The sequence below is a fragment of the Palaemon carinicauda genome, chromosome 13, assembly GCF_036898095.1.
Source record: "Palaemon carinicauda isolate YSFRI2023 chromosome 13, ASM3689809v2, whole genome shotgun sequence".
Lineage (NCBI taxonomy): Eukaryota > Metazoa > Arthropoda > Malacostraca > Decapoda > Palaemonidae > Palaemon > Palaemon carinicauda.
In genome coordinates, this window is record NC_090737.1 from 36,706,350 (window position 1) to 36,729,163 (window position 22,814).

The window sequence follows — 22,814 nt, forward strand, 5'->3', positions numbered from 1 at the left end:
TCCATCTCAATATTCTCATCTCTGCCACAGGAGACAACATTTCTCTATACTGCGAATGTTATTGATGCTATCAAACAACATTTCGCGAATATAAAGTTAATTTTCATGAGATTTAAACACTACCTAAAATATAAGTTTAGATTATTGAAAAACCGTAATATTAGTTGAACAAAACTAGAAGTTAGTCAACATTAAAAAGAAGTAAAAAGATATATTTTCAAGTACAAAATAATTCAGAATGGAAGTACAAAGACTAAAACTACCTAGTCATGCTGGGTTGAATGAGTTAACAACAAGTGACCTTATTATCTTGTTTAATCTAAATGGACTCTGAGACAAATTATAATCAAAGAATCCAAAACGATACAGGAGGCTTAATTCTACCGCCAGAGAGTTATGGGTTCCTTTGATTGGCTGGGGAGTACTACAGTGGATCATTCTCTCTTGTTATGGTTAATTTTCTCTGCCTACACACACACACACACACACACACACACCGAATAGTCTGGCCTATTCTTTACATATTATCCTCTGTCCTCATACACCTGACAACATTGAGGTTATCAAACAATTCTTCTTCACCCAACGGATTACTGCATTGTAATTGTTTAGTGGCCACTTTCCTCTTTATAAGGGTAGGAGAGACTCTTTAGCTATGGTAAGCAGCTCTTCTAGGAGGCCACTCCAAATCATACCATTGTTCTCTAGTCTTGGGTAGTGCCATAGCCTCTGTACCATGGTCTTCCACTGTCATGTTCTCTTGCTTGAAGGTACACTCGGGGACGCTATTCTATCTTATTCCTCTTCCTCTTGTTTTGTTAAAGTTTTTATAGTTTATATGTGAGATATTCATTTTAATGTTGCTGTTCTTCAAATATTTAATTTTCCCTTGTTTCCTTTCCTCACGAGGGTATTTCCCCTGTTGGAGTCCCTGGGCTTATAGCATCCTGCTTTTCCAACTAGGGTTGTAGCTTAGCAATGAATAATAATAATAATAATAATAATAATAATAATAATAATAATAATAATAATAATAGTTTCTAAAAGCTCACTCCGAAAGAATAAATTTGCGAGAACTCTATCAAATATTAAATAGATGCAAAGCGTCTTTACTCATACACTACACATTACTGTAATTTAACGTTTTTTCTGTTACCGCAAACAAGTCTTAATTAGGATCTTGCGTTTTAATTCTATTCTATTCTAATTACCTCCGCCAGGAGGTTATGTTTTCGGTTCGGTTTGTTTGTTTGTTTGTTTCTCTGTTTGTCTGTCTGTCTGTGGACAACGTAGAGGCCACATTTCTACACGGAATCACTTCAAACTTGGCCAAGTAGTTCCCCAATGTGTATGGAAGAACTGATTAAATTTTGGTCAAGGTCACCCCAAGGTCAAGGTCACAGGGGTCACTGGTGTCACTATGACATAAGTGGCCATATCAAGAGACAGAAATAAAGCACTGACTTTTGCATAAGCCAACAGGGAAGTCCTAGTCCAGGCGCAACCCATGGGTGATGTTCAAATTTATAAAGGTCAAAGGTCAAGGTCATATTGGTGCATTATATCAATGTCATATTAAGTATCAGTGGCAAATGAACAAAGATCACTTGAAGGTCAAAAGTCAAGCAGGTCACTTGAAGGTCAAGGTCACGTGAAGGTCAAGGTCACGTGAAGGTCAAGGTCACCTGAAGGTCAAGGTCACGTGAAGGTCAAGTACATTTGAAGATCAAGGTCACTTGAAGCCAAGGTCATGTGAAGGTCAAGGTCACGTGAAGGTCAAGGTCACTTGAAGGTCACGTGAAGGTCAAGGTCATGTGAAGGTCGAAGTCACATCAATTCATGATTCTAGGACATATGGCGCTCTAGGTCACCTTGGCGGAGGTATGTCCTCTACGAGGACCATGTCCGCGTTCAGGACTTGCTCACTTGTTTAAAATAAGCTGGGTAATACCCGGTTATCAAATATGGCAACCTTTGTGGCATTTCTATTACGACTGCTCACAGCGCAATGCAGGAATTGTGATCACTATATTGTCCACAGTATAGTGATACACGAAGAAAATCCTAGCTCCAACAACCATACGAAGAAAATAGCGCATAAACAGTTAGAAAATTCCCTTTTCTGTGACGAAAATATTGAAAATAAGAAAAGTGCCCCATAACAAATGTGGGCGAACAGAGAAAAACTAGTGAAAATAAGAAAAAAAGGACACAAGAGGCGCCGATGAAAAGGCGAAGCCTCGACCTGAAGCCGAATCTGGGGCTCTTGTTTTAATTTTTTATTTATCTTTTTAGCAAAATTACGTTTTTTTTTTTTTTTGTAATATGATATTAACCTATGGGTTATAGTGTGCAAACCACAAGTTTAGTGAATGTGACGTAATTTTAACCATAGAAAATACTCTATGCAAATGCAGTCATTGGAAAACTGACGTTGTATCGAGTTTTGAGAATTTTCTGTTTTTAAGATTTTAACGTTTTAAGGAACACAGGTTTAACACGAAATTTGAATATCCATTTTCAGTAGCTCTTCATCTAATTTTCTATCTTATCACTTAGATTTGATATTGTATATCATTGCTCCTTCCCGAATTTACTAGGGCCAGATATGTCGAGTTCGACTTATTGGATTATAAAATCAGGCCCCAGAATGGATAATTATCGCAGGATACGGTATATAATGCACTTAATACCTGAGAATGTAAACAACAAACAAATCTTGTAGGTCCTGTAGTGCGTAATTTCCTTGTGTGATAAAACCAGGAAAACACCTTAAACTACTGTAAAGTAAGTAGCTGTACTTGCTTATATATATATATATATATATATATATATATATATATATATATATATATATATATATATATATATATATATATATATATATATATATATATATATATATATATATATATATATATATATATATATATATATATATATATATAAGCAAGTACACCTACTTACTTTACAGTAAAGTAAGTAGGTGTACTTGCTTATATATATGTATATATATATATATATATATATATATATATATATATATATATATATATATATATATATATATATATATATATATATATATATATATATATACATATATACTTACTTTTGGACCTCCCCCATTCGTGCAATGTCCTCTCAGCACCGCTCTTAATAAGACCGTCTTATGGTTAAAATCTCTAAAATATACGACAAATTACATTTGAACGAGTTATAAGAGTAATATAAAAGAACTATTTTAAGTATGAAAAGATAACTAGCCTAATTTTCCTTAAAAGCTATTCGAAATAGCGACTCTATTTTCCTCTTATATCTATTATCTTTGGGGGGTGTGTCGACCATGACGTCATTGTATACAGTGTCTTCGGCATCACCTGGTGAATATTTCTTCTCGCTAAAACCGCCGAAGTGTTTTTCCTATTTGTATACGTTTAGGACATCCTGATCTCAAGGTTTCAAATCTAGTCATTATTCCCGATACACAGGTATGTATATAAATACACGTAGGAGGAAATATTAGATTGTAGGCGTTGTGAGTCGAGACGGTAATGTTGGGATTGATGGGATCTTAATTTGGCTCAAAATGGCGTCTACAAAGCCAAAAGCTTCTTCAGTTATATTTGTGGTTATTTTAGCCATTTTTGAGTTGGAATACCAGTTGTTCATGTTAAATTTTGGGTAGTAGAAACTTTCTTCCTTTTAATTCGGTATGTCTTATTTAGCTTTCTTCAAAATGTCATTATTTTTTCCAAAAGCGAATAAAATATTCTCGTGAAATGAAGGCGTATGTTGACATTCGCGAATAGCGTGGAACTTCATGGGAATTAATTTCGCTTAATTGAATGAATTAACTGTAATGTAAATTGATGCCCATCATAGCGATATATCAAATACTGCTTATTTAATTGATTAAGGCATCAGCGTATTTTGAGTAAGAATTACAAATTGAGAAGCAAAATAAAACACGAAGCCAATTTTTCTTTGTGTAAATTGAGGATCGTGAAATTGGCGTTTGTGAACCACAAATTCGTGGGGTGTTAATTTTGTTATTAAAACGCCTAAGTATGTTCACATGTGATGCATGTTAACCTGTCAGGCTCTAATAAAACGTTGTCTTGTCATGTTGATTTATTAATTCTTATTATTATCTGAATGAAATTATGCTGCTTTTGTGAGTTCTTTGTGCATAAAGGTTTTATGAATATATACAATGAAAGTGTGCGTTGCAATGTGGGTTTGCAGTCTTGCATTGCTATCGTGATTGGCCTCTTCCATATTCTAGATGAAATTGCAGTTAGAGTTATTGGTTTTTAATTTTTAAGTCCTTTATGTCAACTTATAATGTTAAATCTGGTGTAATCTCATCACAGCATTGATAGGTTAGTTTAGTAAAAAAAATTGAGTTTAATCTTTCTCTGAATCAAAATGAAATATGGTATTGATTATAGTTCCTAGCAAACAATTACATTGTCATTATAGTACACATTTTGGTAATATTAAGGTAGAGTCCCACCTAACGCCATTACCATTAGCCAGGACATAGGAGCTTGATGTTTTTCACGGCAGAGCAAAAACCATTAAACTATCAAAATATTATTGAAATCTAAGGGTTTTTGCTCCGCCGTGCTCTCACTTCGCTCGTGAAAAAAGAAAAACATCAAGCTCCTATGTACTGGCAAGTGGTAATGGGGCTGGGTGGGACTCGACCGTTGAGATACTACCGCTAGAGAGTTAGTGGGGTCCTTTGACTGGCCAGACAGTACTACATTGGATCCTTCTCTCTGGTTACGGTTCATTTTCCCTTTGCCTACTCATACACCAAATAGCCTGGCCTATTCTTTACACATTCTCCTCTGTCCTCATACACCTGTCAACACTGAGATTACCAAACATTTTTTTTTCTCTCTCAAGGGGTTAAGTACTGCACTGTAATCGGTCAGTGGCTACTTTCCTCTTGGTAAGGGTAGAAGGGACTCTTTAGCTCTGGTAAGCAGCTCTTCTAGGAGATGGAAACTCCGAAATCAAACCATTATTCTCAAGTCTTGGGTAGTGCCATAGCCTCTGTACCATGGTCTTACACTGCCTTGGGTTAGAGTTCTCTTGCTTGAGGGTACACTCGGGCACACTGTTCTCTCTTGTTTCTCCTCCTCTTGTTAAAGTTTTTATAGCTTATATAAGAAATATTTATTTTAATATTGTTGCTGTACTTAGAACAATTAATTTTTTTTCCCCTTGTTTCCTTTCCTCACGGGGCTGTTTTCCCTGTTGGAGCCCCTGGGCTTGTAGCATCCTGCTTTTCCAACTAGGGTTGCAGCTTGGCAAATAATAATAATAATAATAATAATATTACCCACATTTTTTTTGTATGTTGGATCATCCCTTTATCCCAAGTGAGGGGTGGACCTACAAATCTTTCATTGGGGCCACATTTAGTATTATCGGTTTTTTGTACTGTATTACAGGGCAATGTAGTCTAGGGAAAAAACTACTTATCCTTGCATTTTAAAAGTTAATAATGATAAACAAAAATGCTATAATGTTCACTACACAATAATGTTATGATGCCACTGACCGTTATTATTGGTATGTGGATGAAAATAATTTTGTTATAATATTGGGACACATGTAGTTTGTTGGGACAGGCATAAACTTTCTTATTACCTATTAAATTGATTTTCTTTTGTGGGGAAAATGTTGTTTATCTTTCTGTGAAATAGGATATGAAACCGTTTTACAATTTACAAAATATTATGATTTAGCGTTACCTTGCCCGGCGTAAAGCTAGTTGGAAGCAAGCACAGGGTTGAGACTATGATCTTATTATTATTATCATTATTATTATTATTATTATTATTATTATTATTATTATTAAATGCTAAGCTACAACCCTAGTTGGAAAAGCAGGATGCTATAAGCCCAGGGGCTCCAACAGGGAAAATAGCTCAGTGAGGAAAGGAAACAAGGAAAAATAAAATATTCTAAGAACAGCAAAAACATTGAAATAAATATTTCCTATATAAACTATAAAAACTTTAACAAAACAAGAGGAAGAGAAACTAGATAGAACAGTGTGCCCGAATATACCCTTAAGCAAGAGAACTCTAACCCAAGACAGTGGAAGACCATGGTACAGAGGCTATGGCACTACCCAAGACTAGAGAACAAGACTAGCGGGGTTTACACAGTTGAGCGGTTTGTCGAACCTGGTCGTCAGATCTGTTTTTTCAAATTTTTTGGAAAAGATGGATTCAAGTCTCAAATGCATAAGGTTTTGAGGCCCCGCCCACAAAAGTCAGGTGAGAACAGACTTTCTTCGAACTGTTCGAGAAACGTATTCGACAACCAAATACCTCATTCACACGTTCGAGCATCAATTCAAACAATTGTCTGTCGAAGCGCGCTCGACAGTGTAAACACGCTTTTAGGTTAAGCTAAGGTTACGGCGGTCTAAAGGTTGGTCATATGAGCCCCTGATAGGTAGGTAACAAAGGATACAGCATTGTTCTTGTGTTTGTTTCCCCATTTAAAATGTTTTTCAGTCATAACTTTTGGTATATTAAAATGTCTAAAATTTGAATAGTATGGGTTTCCCCCAATTATTTGCATCAGAACTGTTCAAAGTGCCAATAGATACACCAGAAACACTTCTTATTTTCTTTATTTATGAATATTGTCGTATACAGTAGTAAATATTTACCCACATTTTAATTACCGACCAATTCCATCCCAAACAACTACAAAGGCTACTTTAATAAGAAATAAGACAAGTGAAATAGTGCCACTCCATTTTCAATATTGTCATTACTGTATTATTAAAATGATAATATCGTTAATTTTAATTTTTTGTTATTGTTATTCTTGGTAGTAACAACAAACATGCCTTTAAAGAGACGGCTTGTTGTGGTTGCTCATCTGCCTGGATGAAGCATCCTTTGGCATGCAGTTTAGCAGTGGAAGAATCAGTAGCCATAGCAAGCTTGGTTATTGTTTATGTTCCTTTCATTTTCAAATTCTTTATTTTTTTCTCAATTTATTAGCACACTAGAAAATTTTTGTTCCTACACATGAACCAACTGTGATCAGTGCTAGGGATTTTTCGCCCACTTCTGTTGGCCCTCCCGAGTCTTCCTCAGTCCCCGATTACATTGCTGATTCTGTCCTTGGGTCAGAACGATTGTTTTCATGGAGGGGGGTGTGGGTGAAGTGAATCTCTAGAGCAGTCTGCCATGCCCTCTACCCCAGCTAGGTATAAGAGTATTGAATATTCGTCAGCTCCTAAGACAACCGGACCTTGGATGCTGACAGAGGCAGACGATCCTGAGTTGGATTGTTCCTTTTTGTACGTCATTGCTGCCTTTTTTTGAGTACAGTACAGCAGTCCTGGGGAGGCAGCCTTGGCTCTGCCTTCAGGTAGACCTTCAGTCATTGATCGGCACTTTAGTGCCCCTGAAGGGTCAAGGCCATGTCTGGAGATTTCTGGCGAGATTTAGCTAGTTTGGCCCTGAATCGAGTTGACTATCAGATCTGTGGATCTGAGAATACTCACGCTTCCAGCCTGTTAATCAATATCCTGGCCCTCGCCCTACTCTTGAGGCAGAGAAGGTTCTGTGCATTAGAGCTTGCTGCGCCATCACCTTTGCAGACTGACTCGTTGGTTTATGTTCAAGTCGTTAGGAGGTCTTATATAGGACCAAAGTTCTTTGACAGTTCTTGCAAAAGTAAACCATTTTTTTCAATATTAAACTTACCCGATAATCATGTAGCTGTCAACTCCGTTGCCCGACAGAATTCTATGGAGGGATACGCCAGCTATCACAATACTAGAAGGGGGTGTACTTACCAGCGCCACCTGTGGCCAGGTACTCAAGTACTTCTTGTTGACACCTCCTCAATTATTCCTCTGTCGTGCTTCCGGCAAGACGTTCTGGGATACGCTTATGTTCTTGGAGTATTTTCACGACTTTGGTGAAGTATTTCTCTTTGATTTCGGCTGTCGCTTTACTGGAAACTTCTATATTAGCTTAGTTAGCTTTTGGAATTAATTTGATTAATTATGGTGACGAAGAGAGTATGAACTCTCGTTCACCTTTCAATGGCCGACCCTTCCCTTAGACGGAAGTGTTGGTGTCTAAGAGAGTATAGACTCTCTTTCTTAATTTTGCTTAACAAAAGTTATAGATTTATTTTATATCTCTCCGCCTCTTATAGGCCTCTTCGATTAACTTCCTTTTATTATAAACTTATTAAAATTAATTTTTATATTTGTTTATATTCGACCTTCCTAATAGTAGGCGGTCTTTTCTTGGTACCGAAGTTAATTAACATTGAGCCCGTCATTTCGGTTTTACCTGTTAACATATTATGCTATTTCCGCCACAGAGTTTGAAAGAATTTCTGCGATAGTCTCGTACTGTTTTCAAAGTTGAACTAACGTTTTGTTTTGTCTCTGCAGTTGTTGACGTTCAGAACGTTCAACTTGCACTCTATCGTTACGATAGAGAAAGAATGTTCACGGTTTCACGTTGCAGTAAGAGTAACCGTGTCTAGCGTTTTGTTCATTCTTTCTTAACTTAATGGTTTTGATCCTAATAAAGGAACTTTTCAGTTTTTTCCTTTAACAATAATATGTTTTAACGATATATATGATTGGGCTCTTCTCTCAGGTTCTAAGTCAAGAGAGAGAGAGAGAGAGAGAGAGATAGAGACGGAGGGAGAAAGAGGATAAACGTTTCATTCAAGCCTGCCAGGCGTACGAGTAACGTCGTTATCGTTTTTGCTTTTCTCCCTAGTCTCTTTAGGGGAAGAAACTAAACGGGTTTCTAGAGTGATCTAGTGTTTAGTCTCTTTCCAGCCACTGAATTATCTTTCATTAGATTTTTCTGTTACATTGTAATTCTGTTTTCGCAATTACTAACTTTTGAGAAAGGATAGAATTGCGTGTTTCAGGTACAAACCACTTAAAGTTTCGAGTTCAGTGAAATAAGTGCAAACAGAAATCAAAGTGATAAGTGATTAGCGCAAATTATGTCAGTGTTGTGCGTGAGGGTACTTTTGTGCGCGCCAGTCGTCCTCCCAGTCCGGGACCTCTTGCAAGCTCCCAAGCCCAGGGGAGAAGCAATGTCGAAGGGCATAAGGGTTCAGCAGGCCTTGATCGGCGCACAGAAGTATCCTCGGTGGTTGTGGGCGTGTCTTACCGAGACCGTCACTCCCACCCGCAGACGATTGAGCCCTTATTTTGCTCGTCTGCAGAAGAGATTTAGGGGAGAAAATAAAGGCAGAGTAACGCTGGTCTCAGGTCTCAAGACCTCTTAAACGTAAAGTCCAGACCTATGCCAGACGTACGAAGTTAAAGTTCAACAACCCGGATGCAGTCATTGGGTTAGCTCTGACTCTCCTCAGTCATCAGTTGAATACACTCCGCCTAAGAGGAGTAAGGTTCTGCCGCAACAGATCTCTGCTGTTAAGGCTTTACCTCAGCAGACCTTAGTGTCTGCCGACCCCAAGTTGACTCTACTGCAGTCCATGCAGTCACAACTTTCGGTCTTGATGCGTGAGTGTCGGGCTGAGAGTGTTGCGCCTCCGCCTCCGCCTACACTCCCCCCGCCTTTGCTCGCTCCGCCTGATCGCAGTACCACCTGCCAGGCGTACGATGTTGTGGACTCTACTACAGTCCATGCAAGCACAGCTTTCGGACTTGATGCGTGAGTGTCGGGCTGAGAGTGTTGCTCCTCCGCCTCCGCCTACACTCCCTCCACCTACACTCGCTCCGCCTGATCGCAGTACCACCTGCCAGGCGTACGATGTTGTGGACTCTACTACAGTCCATGCAAGCACAGCTTTCGGACTTAATGCGTGAGTGTCGGGCTGAGTGTTGCTCCTCCGCCTCCGCCTACACTCCCTCCGCCTACGCTCGCTCCGCCTGATCGCAGTACCACCTGCCAGGCGTTCGATGTTGAGCCACGTGCTGAGTTTGCTGTTCCCTGTGGTGTTCAGCCTCCGCCTTCCTTAAGGCAACCTTTACAATGGGATCAGGAGGATTATACCTCTCTTCCTCCGCCTCCACTTGCTGCTCCACCAGTGATGCAACACTCGGTTGAGGTACAACAACCTCTCCCGTCCATGAGTCAGTCTCCTCAGCTCTCGCTGCAGCGAGCTCAACCCTCCACAAGGCAAGCACCACAACACCTTAGCCTTGCGCCTCAGGAGCCTCAGCTTGCGAGACATTTACCTTGTTCTGCGCAGCCTCTTCCTCATCGCGCTCCGCTCACACCACAGGAACTGGAACTTGCTACTCCGCTTCCGCCAACCGCTCAGCAAGCGCAACCCTTGGGTTCAACCACTCATGCTAGGAGTCAGCCTCCTCCACCCATGCGCCTTCCTTCTGCTTGTCTTTTATTCAGCCTTTACAGTCTGAGCCTCAGGTGTTCCCTCAACAGAGTCTTGAAGAGGAAACCACAACTATTGTTGTTCCAGCTCGTTCTGACTCTGCTGTTCAGCATACCTTACCTCCATTTTCAAACCATGGCAAAAATATGAATCATGAGTTATGAATGTAAGGTAAACATTATGTTGATTTTTAAACCCCATGCAAGCATACATAAAGCACTCTAACACTGGTCATGGAATTTCTGAGAAATGTTAAACGCCATGCACACGCTCTGCTTTCCTTACAGCAGGCTCTGCTTACAGCAGGCTCTGCTTACAGCAGGCTCTGCTTACTACATGCTCTGCATACAGCATGCTCTGCATACAGCATGCTCTGCATACAACATGCTCTGCATACAGCATGCTCTGCATTCAGCATGCTCTGCATACAACATGCTCTGCATACAGCATGCTCTGCATTCAGCATGCTCTGCATACAACATGCTCTACATACAGCATGCTCTGCATACAGCATACTCTGCATACATCATGCTCTGCATACCTTACCGCATGCTTCTCAGTCACACATCTTGGGTTGTTGCCAACTCACTAGACTGTCAAGCAGTTTCATAACGTTGCCTTCTAGTCTGCTGCTTTTGCACCAGTGAACCCTCACTCAGAGAACTTAGCTTTTCTAGGATAAGGTCCCTGTAGATGAGAAAGTTCTTTTCTCCCTCCTTCTGATATTTCCTTGAGGACTCTGTCATTTGGAGGGAGCCTTTAGCTGCATAACCTCTTATGGACTTTTATTTAAGCATAACATGCTTCCAGGGAAGGTAATGGTTCCACTTCAGTCGCTAATCCCGTCTGTTACCACACCTGCTCCCATAGACCTTGAGCTGTGTTGCATGACATGCAGTCCAAGCTTAGTCCTTGTTAGAGGATTTTTTGTTTACGGAGTCAATGTGTCACGGGGAAGACGTTCAACAACCAACAGAAGTGACTTGTTGTGACGCAGTGCGGCAACCTCAGCAACCCGTTAAGGAGTTGTCTGTACGACCCAGACAGTCTAGACAGATTCGGGTTGTCACTGTACTTCCTCGCTTGCCCATGATTGACAGTTCACAGACTGTGCAGCAGTATCATGATCTTGTGTCCGGCTCCGTCAGACGACTGGCTTTTAAGAGCTCCCACAAGTCGTCGCTGTCTGGAGATTTTCAAATGGACTATGGATCTGACCAAGGAACTGGGCCTCCTGGTCAATTTTGAGGAGTCTCAGCTCGTTCCATCCCAGACCATTGTCTCCTTGGGTATGGATCTTCAGAGTCGAGCTTTTCGGACTTTTCCGTCGGCCCCAAGGATCTTCCAAGCCCTAGAATGCATCCAGAGCATGCTGAGAAGGAACCGATGCTCAGTCAGGTAGTGGATGAGTCTAACAGGGACACTTTCATCGCTGGCCCTGTTCATCGTGTTAGGGAGACTCCACCTCCCCCCCCCTTCAGTATCATCTAGCTGCTCACTGGATAAAGGACATGACGCTAGAGACGGTCTCAGTTCCTATTTCCGAAGAGAGGAGGTCTTCTCTCGCGTGGTGTAAGAACAGCTTTCTTCTCAAGGAAGGCTACCTTTGGCTGTTAAGAAACACGACCGCCGTCTCCTCTCGGACGCATCAGACACGGGCTGGGGTGCGACTTTGGACGGACAAGAATGCTCGGGAACATGGAATCAGGAGCAAAGGACACTTCACATCATTTGCAAGAAGTTGTTGGCGGTTATTCTGGCCTTGATAAACTTCAAGTCCCTCCAGCTTAACAAAGTGGTGGAGGTGGACTCTGACAACACCACAGCCCTGGCTTACATCTTCAAGCAGGGAGGGACTCTTTCGTGGAAGTTGTTCTAGATCGCAAGGGACCTACTCATCTGGTCTTTAGATCAAAAGCTAACTGGTAACGAGGTTCATTCAGGGCGGTATGAATGTCATGGCAGATCACCTCAGACGGAAGGGTCAGGTCATCCCCACAGAGTGGACCCTTCTCAAGAATGTTTGCAACAGACTTTGGGCCCTGTGGGGTCAGCCAACCATAGATCTGTTCACTACCTCGATAACCTAGAGACTCCTGTTGTATTGTTCTCCGATTCCAGACCCAGCAGCAGTTCACGTGGATGCTTTTCTGCTGGATTGGTTCCATCTCGACCTGTATGCATTCCCGCCGTTCAAGATTGTCAACAGAGTACTTCAGAAGTTCTCCTCTCACTAAGGGACTCGGCTGACGTTGGTTGGCTCCGCTCTGGTCCGCGAGAGAATGGTTCTTAGAGGTACTGCAATGGCTGGTCGACATTCCCAGGACTCTTCCTCTAGGAGTGAACCTTCTAAGTCTACCTCACGTAAAGAAGGTACACCCAATCCTCCACGCTCTTCGTCTGACTGCCTTCAGACTTTCGAAAGACTCTCAAGAGCTAGGGGCTTTTCGAAGGAGGCAGCCAGAGCGATTGCCAAAGCAAGGAGAACATCCTCTCTCAGAATCTATCAGTCTCAAGGGGAGTCTTCCGTAGCTGGTACAAGACCAATGCAGTTTCCTCTACCAGTACCACTGTAACCCAGATTGCTGACTTCCTGTTATATCTAAGGAAAGTAAGATCCCTTTCAGCTCCTACGATCAAGGGTTACAGAAGTATGTTGGCAGCGGTTTTCCGCCACAGAGGCTTGGATCTTTCCACCAACAAAGATCTACAGGACCTCCCTAGGTCTTTTGAGACCTCAAAGGAACGTCGGTTGTCCACTCCAGGCTGGAATCTAGACGTGGTCCTAAGGTTCCTTATGTCATCAAGATTTGAACCTCTCCAATCAGCCTCTTTTTAGGACCTCACATTAAAACTCTTTTCCTCGTGTGCTTGACAACAGCTAAAAGAGTAAGTGAGATCCACGCCTTCAGCAGGATCATTGTTTTCACATCTGAAACGGCTACATGTTCCTTGCAGCTCGGTTTTTGCTAAACGAGCTTCCTTCACGTCCTTGGCCTAAGTCGTTCGAGATCCCAAGCCTGTCCAACTTGGTGGGGAATGATCTGAAGAGAGTACTTTGCCCAGTTAGAGCTCTTAGGTACTATCCTAAAAGGTCTTAACCTTTACAAGGACAATCAGAAGCCTTATAGTGTGCTATCAAGAAACCTTCTTTTCCAAGTTCTAAGAACTCAGTTTCTTACTATTCAGGCTTCTGATTAGAGAAACACATTCTCATCTGAAGGAAGAAGACCTTGCTTTGCTGAAGGTAAGGACACATGAAGTGGGAGCTGTGGCTACTTCAGTGGCCTTCAAACAGAACCATTCTCTGCAGAGTGTTATGGATGCAACCTATTGGAGAAGCAAGTCAGTGTTCGCATCATTCTATCTCAAAGATGTCCAGTCTCTTTACGAGTACTGCTACACCCTGGGACCATTCGTAGCAACGAATGCAGTAGTAGGCGAGGGCTCAGCCACTACATTCCCATAATCCCATAACCTTTTAACCTTTCTCTTGAATACTTTTTATGGGTTGTACGGTCGGCTAAGAAGCCTTCCACATCCTTGTTGATTTGGCGGGTGATCAATTCTTTCTTGAGAAGCGCCGAGGTTAAAGGTTGTGATGAGGTCCTTTAGTATGGGTTGCAGCCCTGTATACTTTAGCACCTTTGAGTTGATTCAGCCTCCCAAGAGGAACGCTGCGCTCAGTAAGGAAGACGATCTTATTAAAGGCAGAGTAACGGTTCAAGTCGACTTCCTTACCAGGTACTTATTATTTCATTGTTATTGTGGATAACTGATTATATGAAATACGGGATACTTAGCTATCCTTTAGTCTTGTACACTGGTTTTTCACCCAACCCCCTGGGTGTGAATCAGCTACATGATTATCGGGTAAGTTTAATATTGAAAAATGTTATTTTCATTAGTAAAATAAATTTTTGAATATACTTACCCGATAATCATGATTTAATTGACCCTCCCTTCCTCCCCATAGAGAACCAGTGGGACCGAGGAATAATTGAGGAGGTGTCAACAAGAAGTACTTGAGTACCTGGCCACAGGTGGCGCTGGTAAGTACACCCCCTTCTAGTATTGTGATAGCTGGCGTATCCCTCCATAGAATTCTGTCGGGCAACGGAGTTGACAGCTACATGATTATCGGGTAAGTATATTCAAAAATTTATTTTACTAATGAAAATAACATATTTTGTTTTAGGGACTTCCTCCAATATAAGGATAGGTTTCCTATTAAAGGAAAATGGTTTACATATTAAAGGACAAGAGTTTACATTCGTGTAGGGACAAATCACAAATGTTTAAAAGCAATTTATATTTTTCCTAACAATAAAATCCAAAGTCCATGTTGCACTTCTGCCTCAACTTTGCAAGTTTAAATGCTTAAAGGTTTAAAGTGATATATGCAAAAAATGTGACCTACATCCTGTGGACGTATATCTAAGGTACCCTCATACGAAATTTCAGGTTATTTGGTGTAAATATGAGGGCACAGGAGCCGAAAATGTAAATTTTTAGTCTCAAAATTAACCGATTTTAACAAACTTGTGCCAAAAATGTTGATGCTACAAAATTTCAGGTCATTATAATAACAGGGCACAGAAGACCAAAATGTAAATGTTTGTCAGAAAATGCCCCCCAAAATTAAAATGATTTTGAAGGCACTGTATGTACAGTATCAAAAATTTTTCAAAGATGCACTTGGGTATTTGCCCACTCAACTTTTGTACCAAATTTCAGGTCATTTAGCCCCGAAATGACTGAGCTGAATCTATTTGAAGATGTGAGAGGAGGAGGAGAAGGAGAAACATCAGGAAAATAATATGCTTCCCTCCTTTGGAGTGAAATACAGTATAAGAATCATACAAACAAAGCTTCTCTACTTCAACCTTATCTTATTAATGAAGCTTGGTCTCTTAGTTTGTATTTATCATAGGTTAGATATGGAAATCAAAGGACTAGTGCCTTGTTTATAGAAAATGTAAAGTTAAGGGATTTTATGTTATAATATGTACAGTACAATAATAGAGTGCTCTCCACTCGTAAATCATTATATGTATCAAGCATCTCTTAAGTTGTCTATAATTGCTTCTATTTTATTAATTTCTGTACAGTATTGTAAAACAAATTGTCAGAGCTTAAATCACTAGTACTGTGAATAGCATATTTATAAGATTGGCTTCATTGTTTTTATTTTTGTATCTTTTGTTTTTGTATTTTGAAACAAATTGAGCTTTATACTTTTACTGTATGAAGTTGTTATGGTTAAGCTATAATTTATATTTAAATGTGAAGGTAAAATATTGCAAAAAATTTCTATGTTGATCAAAATTAATTAAAGATGATGGTACAATGAAAGTCTTAACTAAAGTTTGTTTTAAAAGTGCAAAAATCTTTATGCATTGTTGGTCAAAGTTGATATTAATGTTGTCATTTGAATATATGTGTATATGTATGTATGTCAATTAAGAATTGACTCAGAAACTCATGAGCCTTTTGCTTTGTAGTTACCTTGGTAAATGATGGATGCTGAAGGAGAGGGTGGGGAAGAAGGCCTCAGTGCTAATACAGGAGCATGGACAACCGCGGCATATCAGACCCAGGAAATTAACAACGTAGTGCATATTATTGTCCCAGAGTTGACATGTATACCACAAGGTAAGAAACTGGTTTTACTAACTATATGTAACTTAATTTTTCTTTATTTTGTCACTTGATACAAACCCTTTCGCACTTTATTTGAGAATATTCTTTCAGCGAAGCTAGAAGACTAGCCATAAGACTTTTAGGGAGGTGTAACTACCCCACCGCTAGTTAGGGGGGGGGATAGTACCGGTTACCCTGCTTACACACACCTGGGTTCTATCATCAATTTTGCTTTTGGCTTGGTAGAGAGCAGACATTATCTCTCTCTACTGTTTAATCTTTTTTTGACTGGCCTTTGACTAATTTTGTTCTTTTAGTTTATTCTATTTTTAAAGGTATGAGTGATGCTGTTTAGGACTCTGCGTGAGGGAAATTGAAGAGGATTTTGTCTCCTTCGCCGTTTTTCCTAGAGGGCAAGGAAAGCTCCTCTTTCTTCTTCGGTTTTTTTCCTTGATTGCCGGACAACCCTTAGGTCCGGAGGACCTCGCCGCTTACCTTAGCGAAGCGCTCTGCCCTCCTCCTAAGGGGAGTTGCTCTCCATTGCTGCACCTTCACCGTCTTTTGCGAGAAAACAGCTTGCCGCCTACCCAGAGCTCGACCTCAGTCATGCTCCTTAGAGCTGACGATGCCACACTCCCTCGTTCTGAGATGGCTGAGCCGACGAAGGGAGTCCAAAGTCTGAAGCATGCTCTTACTCCTCTTAGGGGACACCTTTCCCGTTCACAGGTTAGGTCTTCCTCTGGGTGGTCTTTACAGCGTTGACGACGACGCACTCTCTCCTCCTGAGATGTCAACCAGCGTAGGGAGTGTGAAGTTTGAAGCTTGTTCCTGGTCCTCTCAGGGGACACCTTTCCTGTTCGGGGATTAAGTCTTCCCCTGAGTGGTCTGTTCAGCACTGGTGATGATGCACTCCATATTGAAATATCAGCCGGCATAGGGAGTACAAAATCTGAAGCATGATCCTGTTCCTCTCAGGCCCTGCTGCGCTGACGACTGTGCGCTCCCCCGTTCTGAATTAGCTCAGGCAGCGGAGGGAATGCAAAGTTGGAATCATGTTTCTGCCCCTCTCTGGGAAAACTTTACCCATTCGCAGGTTAGGTCTTCCTCTGAGTGGTCTACTTTGTAACCGACACTGATCTCAGCTGACGACGACACAACCCCTCGTTCAGAGGTACAGTAGTTCAGCTGGTGGAGGGGGTGCAAAGTCCGAAGCCGGTTCCTGCCCCTCTCAAGGGTCACCTTCCCCGTTCGCGGGATTGGTCTTCCCCTGAGTGATCTCCGCCACGCCGGGCGACAAGAAGGGTATTGGACTTATCCATGCCTTTCTCTAGCGCCTCGGCGCATGATTTATTAGAATGTCTCCAGGGAGTTAGGCTTATCCAGCGAACTTCTGTTTATCTCGCTGACCAGCGTGTCTCCTTGGCCACTTCAGCTCGCCCTGTTTCTGCTATGGGATCTTGCAGGAGCACTTGCTATATTCGTAAGGGAGTGTTTGCTGATGACGCAGCTTTACCCATGCATGACCAGACTACCTGTACTCACTACCGGAGAGTTTCTGCTGACAATGATCAGTGCTCGCCATCCCCAGCGTGCGAGGCCGACGATAGAGAGCAGAAACCTGCGTAGTCATTGACAACGAGACAACGCAGCCTATTGTATAGCACACAAGTACCACTCTTCCGCACACCCACTTGTCAACCTGTGGGTGCCCTTCAGCGTGCCATTGCACTCACCAACGGTAGAATAGGAGCAATACAATAGTCATTCTTCGCGCTTAATACCTCGCTCGCCCACTTGGAACTTATAGTGAGAACGGTGCAGATGCACATAGATTTAGCGTAGGTGTCAGGCCACTTCCTTTTTTAGCGTGCGTAGCACGATGGAGTGGCCTGGTCAAAACCCAGTCGGTTAGGACTTCCACCCACCTAAGGGTGAGTCTTTTAATAAAGAGCGAAAGGGTTTGTATTAGTTACGGAACAAATGACAAATTTAAGAATAATTTGTATTTTTCCTAATGATACAAACTTAGAGCTCTATACGAATTTGTCCCACCATCACCTATCCCCCTACAAGTCCTGCCTGCAATCAAAAGTGACAATAGAACACCCGTTGAGATACTGCCGCTAGAGAGTTATGGGGTCTTTTGACTGGCCAGACAGTACTACATTGGATCCTTCTCTCTGGTTACGGTTCATTTTCCCTTTGCCTACACACTCACACACCGAATGGTCTGGCCTATTCTTTACATATTCTCCTGTCTTCATACACCTGACAACACTGAGATTACTAAACAATTCTTCTTTCTGCACTGTAATTGTTCAGTGGCTACTTTCCTCTTTGTAAGGGTAGAAGAGGCTCTTTAGCTATGGTAAGCAGCTCTTCTAGGAGAAGGACACTCCAAAATCAAACCATTGTTCTCTAATCTTGGGTAGTGCCATAGACTCTGTACCATGGTCTTCCACTGTCTTGGGCTAGAGTTCTCGTGCTTGAGGGTACACTCGGGCACACTGTTATATCTTATATCTTATTTCTCTTCCTCTTGTTTTGTTAAAGTTTTTATAGTTTATAAAGGGATATTTATTTTAATATTGTTGCTCTTCTTAAAATATTTAATTTTTCCTTGTTTCCTTTCCTCACTGAGCTACTTTCCCTGTTGGAGCCCCTGGGCTTATAGCATCGTGCTTTTCTAACTAGGGTTGTAGCTTAGCAAGTAATAAAAATAATAATAATAATAATGGTGTGTGTGAGCGTGGTAGCTGGTACTAGCCCTTACCACCCGCTAACTATTGGTGAGGTAGTTACACCTCGCTAAAAGTCTTATGGCTAGTCTTTCAGCTTTGCCAAAAGTATTTTCCCTAATAAAGGACTCAAGGTTTGTATAGTTAGGAAAAATGCAAATCATTCTTAAATTTGTCATTTTTATAATGTAGGCATTTGCCCTCTATAAAAAGTACTTTATGTTACAGCTGGGATGGTTATCAAAGCCTGTTAAGAAAGTAGAGTGGTACCATCACCTGTTTGCAAGCCTTCACTTTTTCTTCATGTCTGTGTATGTTATTTTAAATTATGCTGTCGAAAATAATTTATAACAAATTCCTCCTCAGATCAACCCCACTTTCTCATACTTATGCCAAAACAAGTACAGGGTATCAAGTACTCAGATGAGCTGGATGTCCCCTTTCACCTTAACTACATTATTATTATTATTACTATTATTATTATTATTATTATTATTATTATTATTATTATTATTATTATTATTATTATTATTACTAGCTAAACTACAACCCTAGTTGGAAAAGCAAGATGCTATAACCCCAAGGGCTTCAACAGGGAAAAATAGCCCGGAGAGGAAAGGAAATCGTGGAAATAAATGATATGAGAAATAATGAATAATTAAAATAATATATTTTAAAAACAGTAACAACTAGTTTTAACATCTTGTTAACGTGCTTCTCGTCAGTTAAGGATTGTACAGATAATTATTAATCATAGGAAATACATTACTGAACTGTACAATATAGGGATTTTATTTAGTCATATTTTTTTTTTGAAGGACTCCATTACGTTAGTTTTAGTCAGATCATAATTTTTTTCCCAGGACATCCAAATGATCCATTAGCCACAGCTCTGAATGAAGTAGCCAACAGCCAGGGGACATTAGTAACACACGAAGAAGATTCAATTCAGGTGAAGGATCCTTTGTCAGCATTAGCTGCCGCTGCTGAATTAGATCAAGTGCGAAATGATGTTACAGTGGTAAGTTTATTGACATCTGTATAGAAGAAAGTATTTTAAATTGAATTGCTTAATTACTGTAAAAGAATCTACTTGTTTATAAGTTCTTATTGGAAAATAAAAGATTGTATCATTATGAAAATTTCGTTCTATTTAGTCTTATATTTTAAACATTAAACTTACCCGCTGGTTATATAACAATAGCTTTAGTCCCTGATGTCTGGCAGAAATTCAAAAAACTCGTGGCAATCGCAGATAGAGTTGCTAGATGTACACTAGCGCCCTCACGGGAGATGGGCCGAACCATTCCATACATCACTAGATCTTCCCTGCCGCCATTGCTGGCAACAGCGTTTGGAATTCCCTCGTGATTAACCTGGATTTTAGCAGTATATTGGTGATGTACTCCTGAATACGATTTTTGGTATTCGCTTATTTAGTTTTGTTTGGTATTTGACCGCTATGTTATAGCTTTAAGTAGGATTAGAAGTTTTTTCAACCTACTTTAAACTAACGAAAGTATAATGGCGGTAGGTAAACACCCCGCCTAATCTATGACGTCACAGTCATATGACGTAAGCTAGAGTATGACCTGCATTTTCTTTCTTTTTCTACAAAGAATGATAAGTGAATACTTTCTTACAAAGTATTAATTTTTATAAGATAAAAGGATTATGTTATTTTTAAGAAAATTTTTACCCTTTTAGTATACTTTCTTTAGGTAATCTTTGATCTGTTTTCAAAGATTAAATATACTAGCGTTCAGTTTAATTTACACTACGCAGTTCTCAGTCAACGTTACAGTATTACAATTTTCTTTGTATCGTTATTTATGAAAAGTAAATTTTTCTTAAAAACAAAAGTATTTAAGTTGTATAAGATAAAAAGAAATATGTTATTTTACAATTATATTTATCCTTTTAGTATTTTTTCTTTTAACTAATCTTTTTGTAGAGATTAAAGAAAGTTAGCGTTCAGTCAATTTTACACGACGTAGTATTCATGACAATCGATATAGTCTCATGGGTCTTTGTATCGTTGGTTACTTGTTCGTTTTTGGAAGTATTAAATTTTTTCGTATAATATATATAGTTGTTCCATTTGTAAAATGTGCCTAATCATCTCTTATTGGAAACCCTTAAGTAATAAGGGTTGTTTGCATATATATATTTTCTTTATTTCTATATCTATTCATTTAATATTTTATATAAAATATTTTGTTACATTTTATATAGGATTCAATACCTATTGCATTCTCATTCAAGCCCTTGACAGAATAGTAAGATCTCTCACAACGGGCGTGTCTACTTTTGGTCTTATGCCAAAGAGTTTAAAAGTACAAGTTTTTAGTGCTAAATTAGTGCAGTGAATTTATTCATTGCAGTGGAGGGTGCTTCTGTTCGGACCTGTTGTTATCCTAGCCTTAGACCTCTTTCAAGCTCCTTGACCCATGGGAGAAGTAATGTCGATCGGCGAAAGGAAGCGAGAGGCGTAGCCTGGCGCCGAGCGTCTTATAAGACCCGAGCAGAAGTCCCCTCGAGCGTTTTCTGTTGACGATTCCCAGAACGCTCGCCCTCACCGTAGGTAAGGCGAGGTAAAAGTTTTTCTAACACCGAGCGTAGAACTTTGGACATTGAGCGTCCAGCAAGACTAGCTACTAACGCTGCTGTAAGAGTTTGACACGATGTTTGTAACCTAGTCCAACTTCTTGGTTTCTCTTGTTCGATGATCGACCGTTCTAGACGCGATCGGCATAGTTCCGAGCGTCTGAATCGCGAGCGTCTGAATCGCGAGCGTTTTTAATCGCGAACGTCATTGTTCTGAAAGTCACGTGGCGCCGAGCGTCAAGCAGTTGCATGGCGTCAAACTTCCAACAGTTGGACTTGACGTCGAGTGTCAAGCAGTTAGACATGACGCCGAACGTCAAGCAGTTACGTGTCGTTGAGCTTCAAGCAGTTGACCGTGATGCCGCGTGTCAAGCATAGCTCCGAGCGTCTAGATCGCTAGCGTCTGAATCGTGAATGGCATTTTTCCGAGATTCACGTGACGCTGATCGCCAAGCAGTTGCATAGCGTCTAGCTTCCAATAGTTGGACTTGACGTCGAGTGTCTAGCAGTTGGAGGTCACACCGAGCGTCAAACAGTTGCATGGCATTCAAGAGTCCAGCAGTTGGACTTGATGTCTACTGTCAAGATCGCGACGTCTTAGTTCCGATTGTAATGACCATGATCGTCTAGTGTTGGAAAATTGTTACATCAGGCACTATATTAAAATATACAGAAATGAATATTTACTGGAAAGATTTTATTTTCTCAGACCAAGGCCCGCTTGACTTAACTCTTGGTGTCTGTTGGAGAGTGAGAATTAAAGCTCTAAAAGCAAGTCAGGTGGTCATTTTGTTGAGGCTAGAATTCAGGACCTTAAGGAGTTGACTCCTAGGAAACAAGACATCTCTATCTCGGTTAGAGACTTGTAGGAGGAAGGGATTGACGATCTCTTTTCCCCTATTTATCTTTTAGTGGAATTCTCTTAGGAGAAGATCTTAAGATCCTTCTCCCTTCAGTTGAATTTAAGAAACTCATAAGAGTTTTTTCTGAAGAGTTTCCAATTTATTTTGTGCCTGCTTCTCTTCCTGCCTTCAGAGTTTTCGCTAAGGAAGGCGTCGAAGGAGTCTCTGTTTACTAAGATGGTGCTGATAGGGCAGTTCAATAGTGCGTCCTCAATGCAGCATAAAGAGCCTAACTGCAGAAGTTGGTGCAGCAGCAAGTTCAGCTGGAGCAGCAGGAAGTGCATTAGTGCTTTTGTGAGAGAAGGAAGTGTCCCTTTTTTGCTGTGTGCTTGTGGACTTAGGTTTTTGGGGTCTTGAGTCTGATCCTCCGTCAAAACCCTGAGCAACAATGCTGCAGTACAACCGGTTTTGTGAGAGAAGTCGTTGTGCATAGAAAAAGTCTCGATCATCTACTAGAACTTGAGGATGATGGTAGACTGGATGCAATGAGGCATTAATACCTATGAAGCCAGCTTCCTTATCAATGAAGCAG

At 40.6% G+C, this 22,814-nt stretch overlaps 1 protein-coding gene across 3 annotated transcripts in view; it reads left to right on the forward strand.

The window, feature by feature from the left end:
• The first annotated feature begins 3,345 nt into the window (after nt 1-3,345).
• The window catches only part of LOC137652285 (uncharacterized), a 156,116-nt gene continuing 136,647 nt past the window's right edge, over nt 3,346-22,814 (forward strand). Inside the window, exons 1-3 of one of the 3 annotated variants that reach the window (XM_068385582.1) lie at nt 3,346-3,491; nt 15,897-16,047; nt 19,637-19,794. In XM_068385582.1, coding sequence (XP_068241683.1) covers nt 15,909-16,047; nt 19,637-19,794 — 297 coding nt within the window. In that variant the 5' untranslated portion in view covers nt 3,346-3,491; nt 15,897-15,908. Of the gene's footprint in view, nt 3,492-3,574; nt 3,714-3,822; nt 3,938-15,896; nt 16,048-19,636; nt 19,795-22,814 lie in introns of those variants that run through there. The other 2 variants (XM_068385583.1, XM_068385584.1) reach the window with 2 other exon arrangements.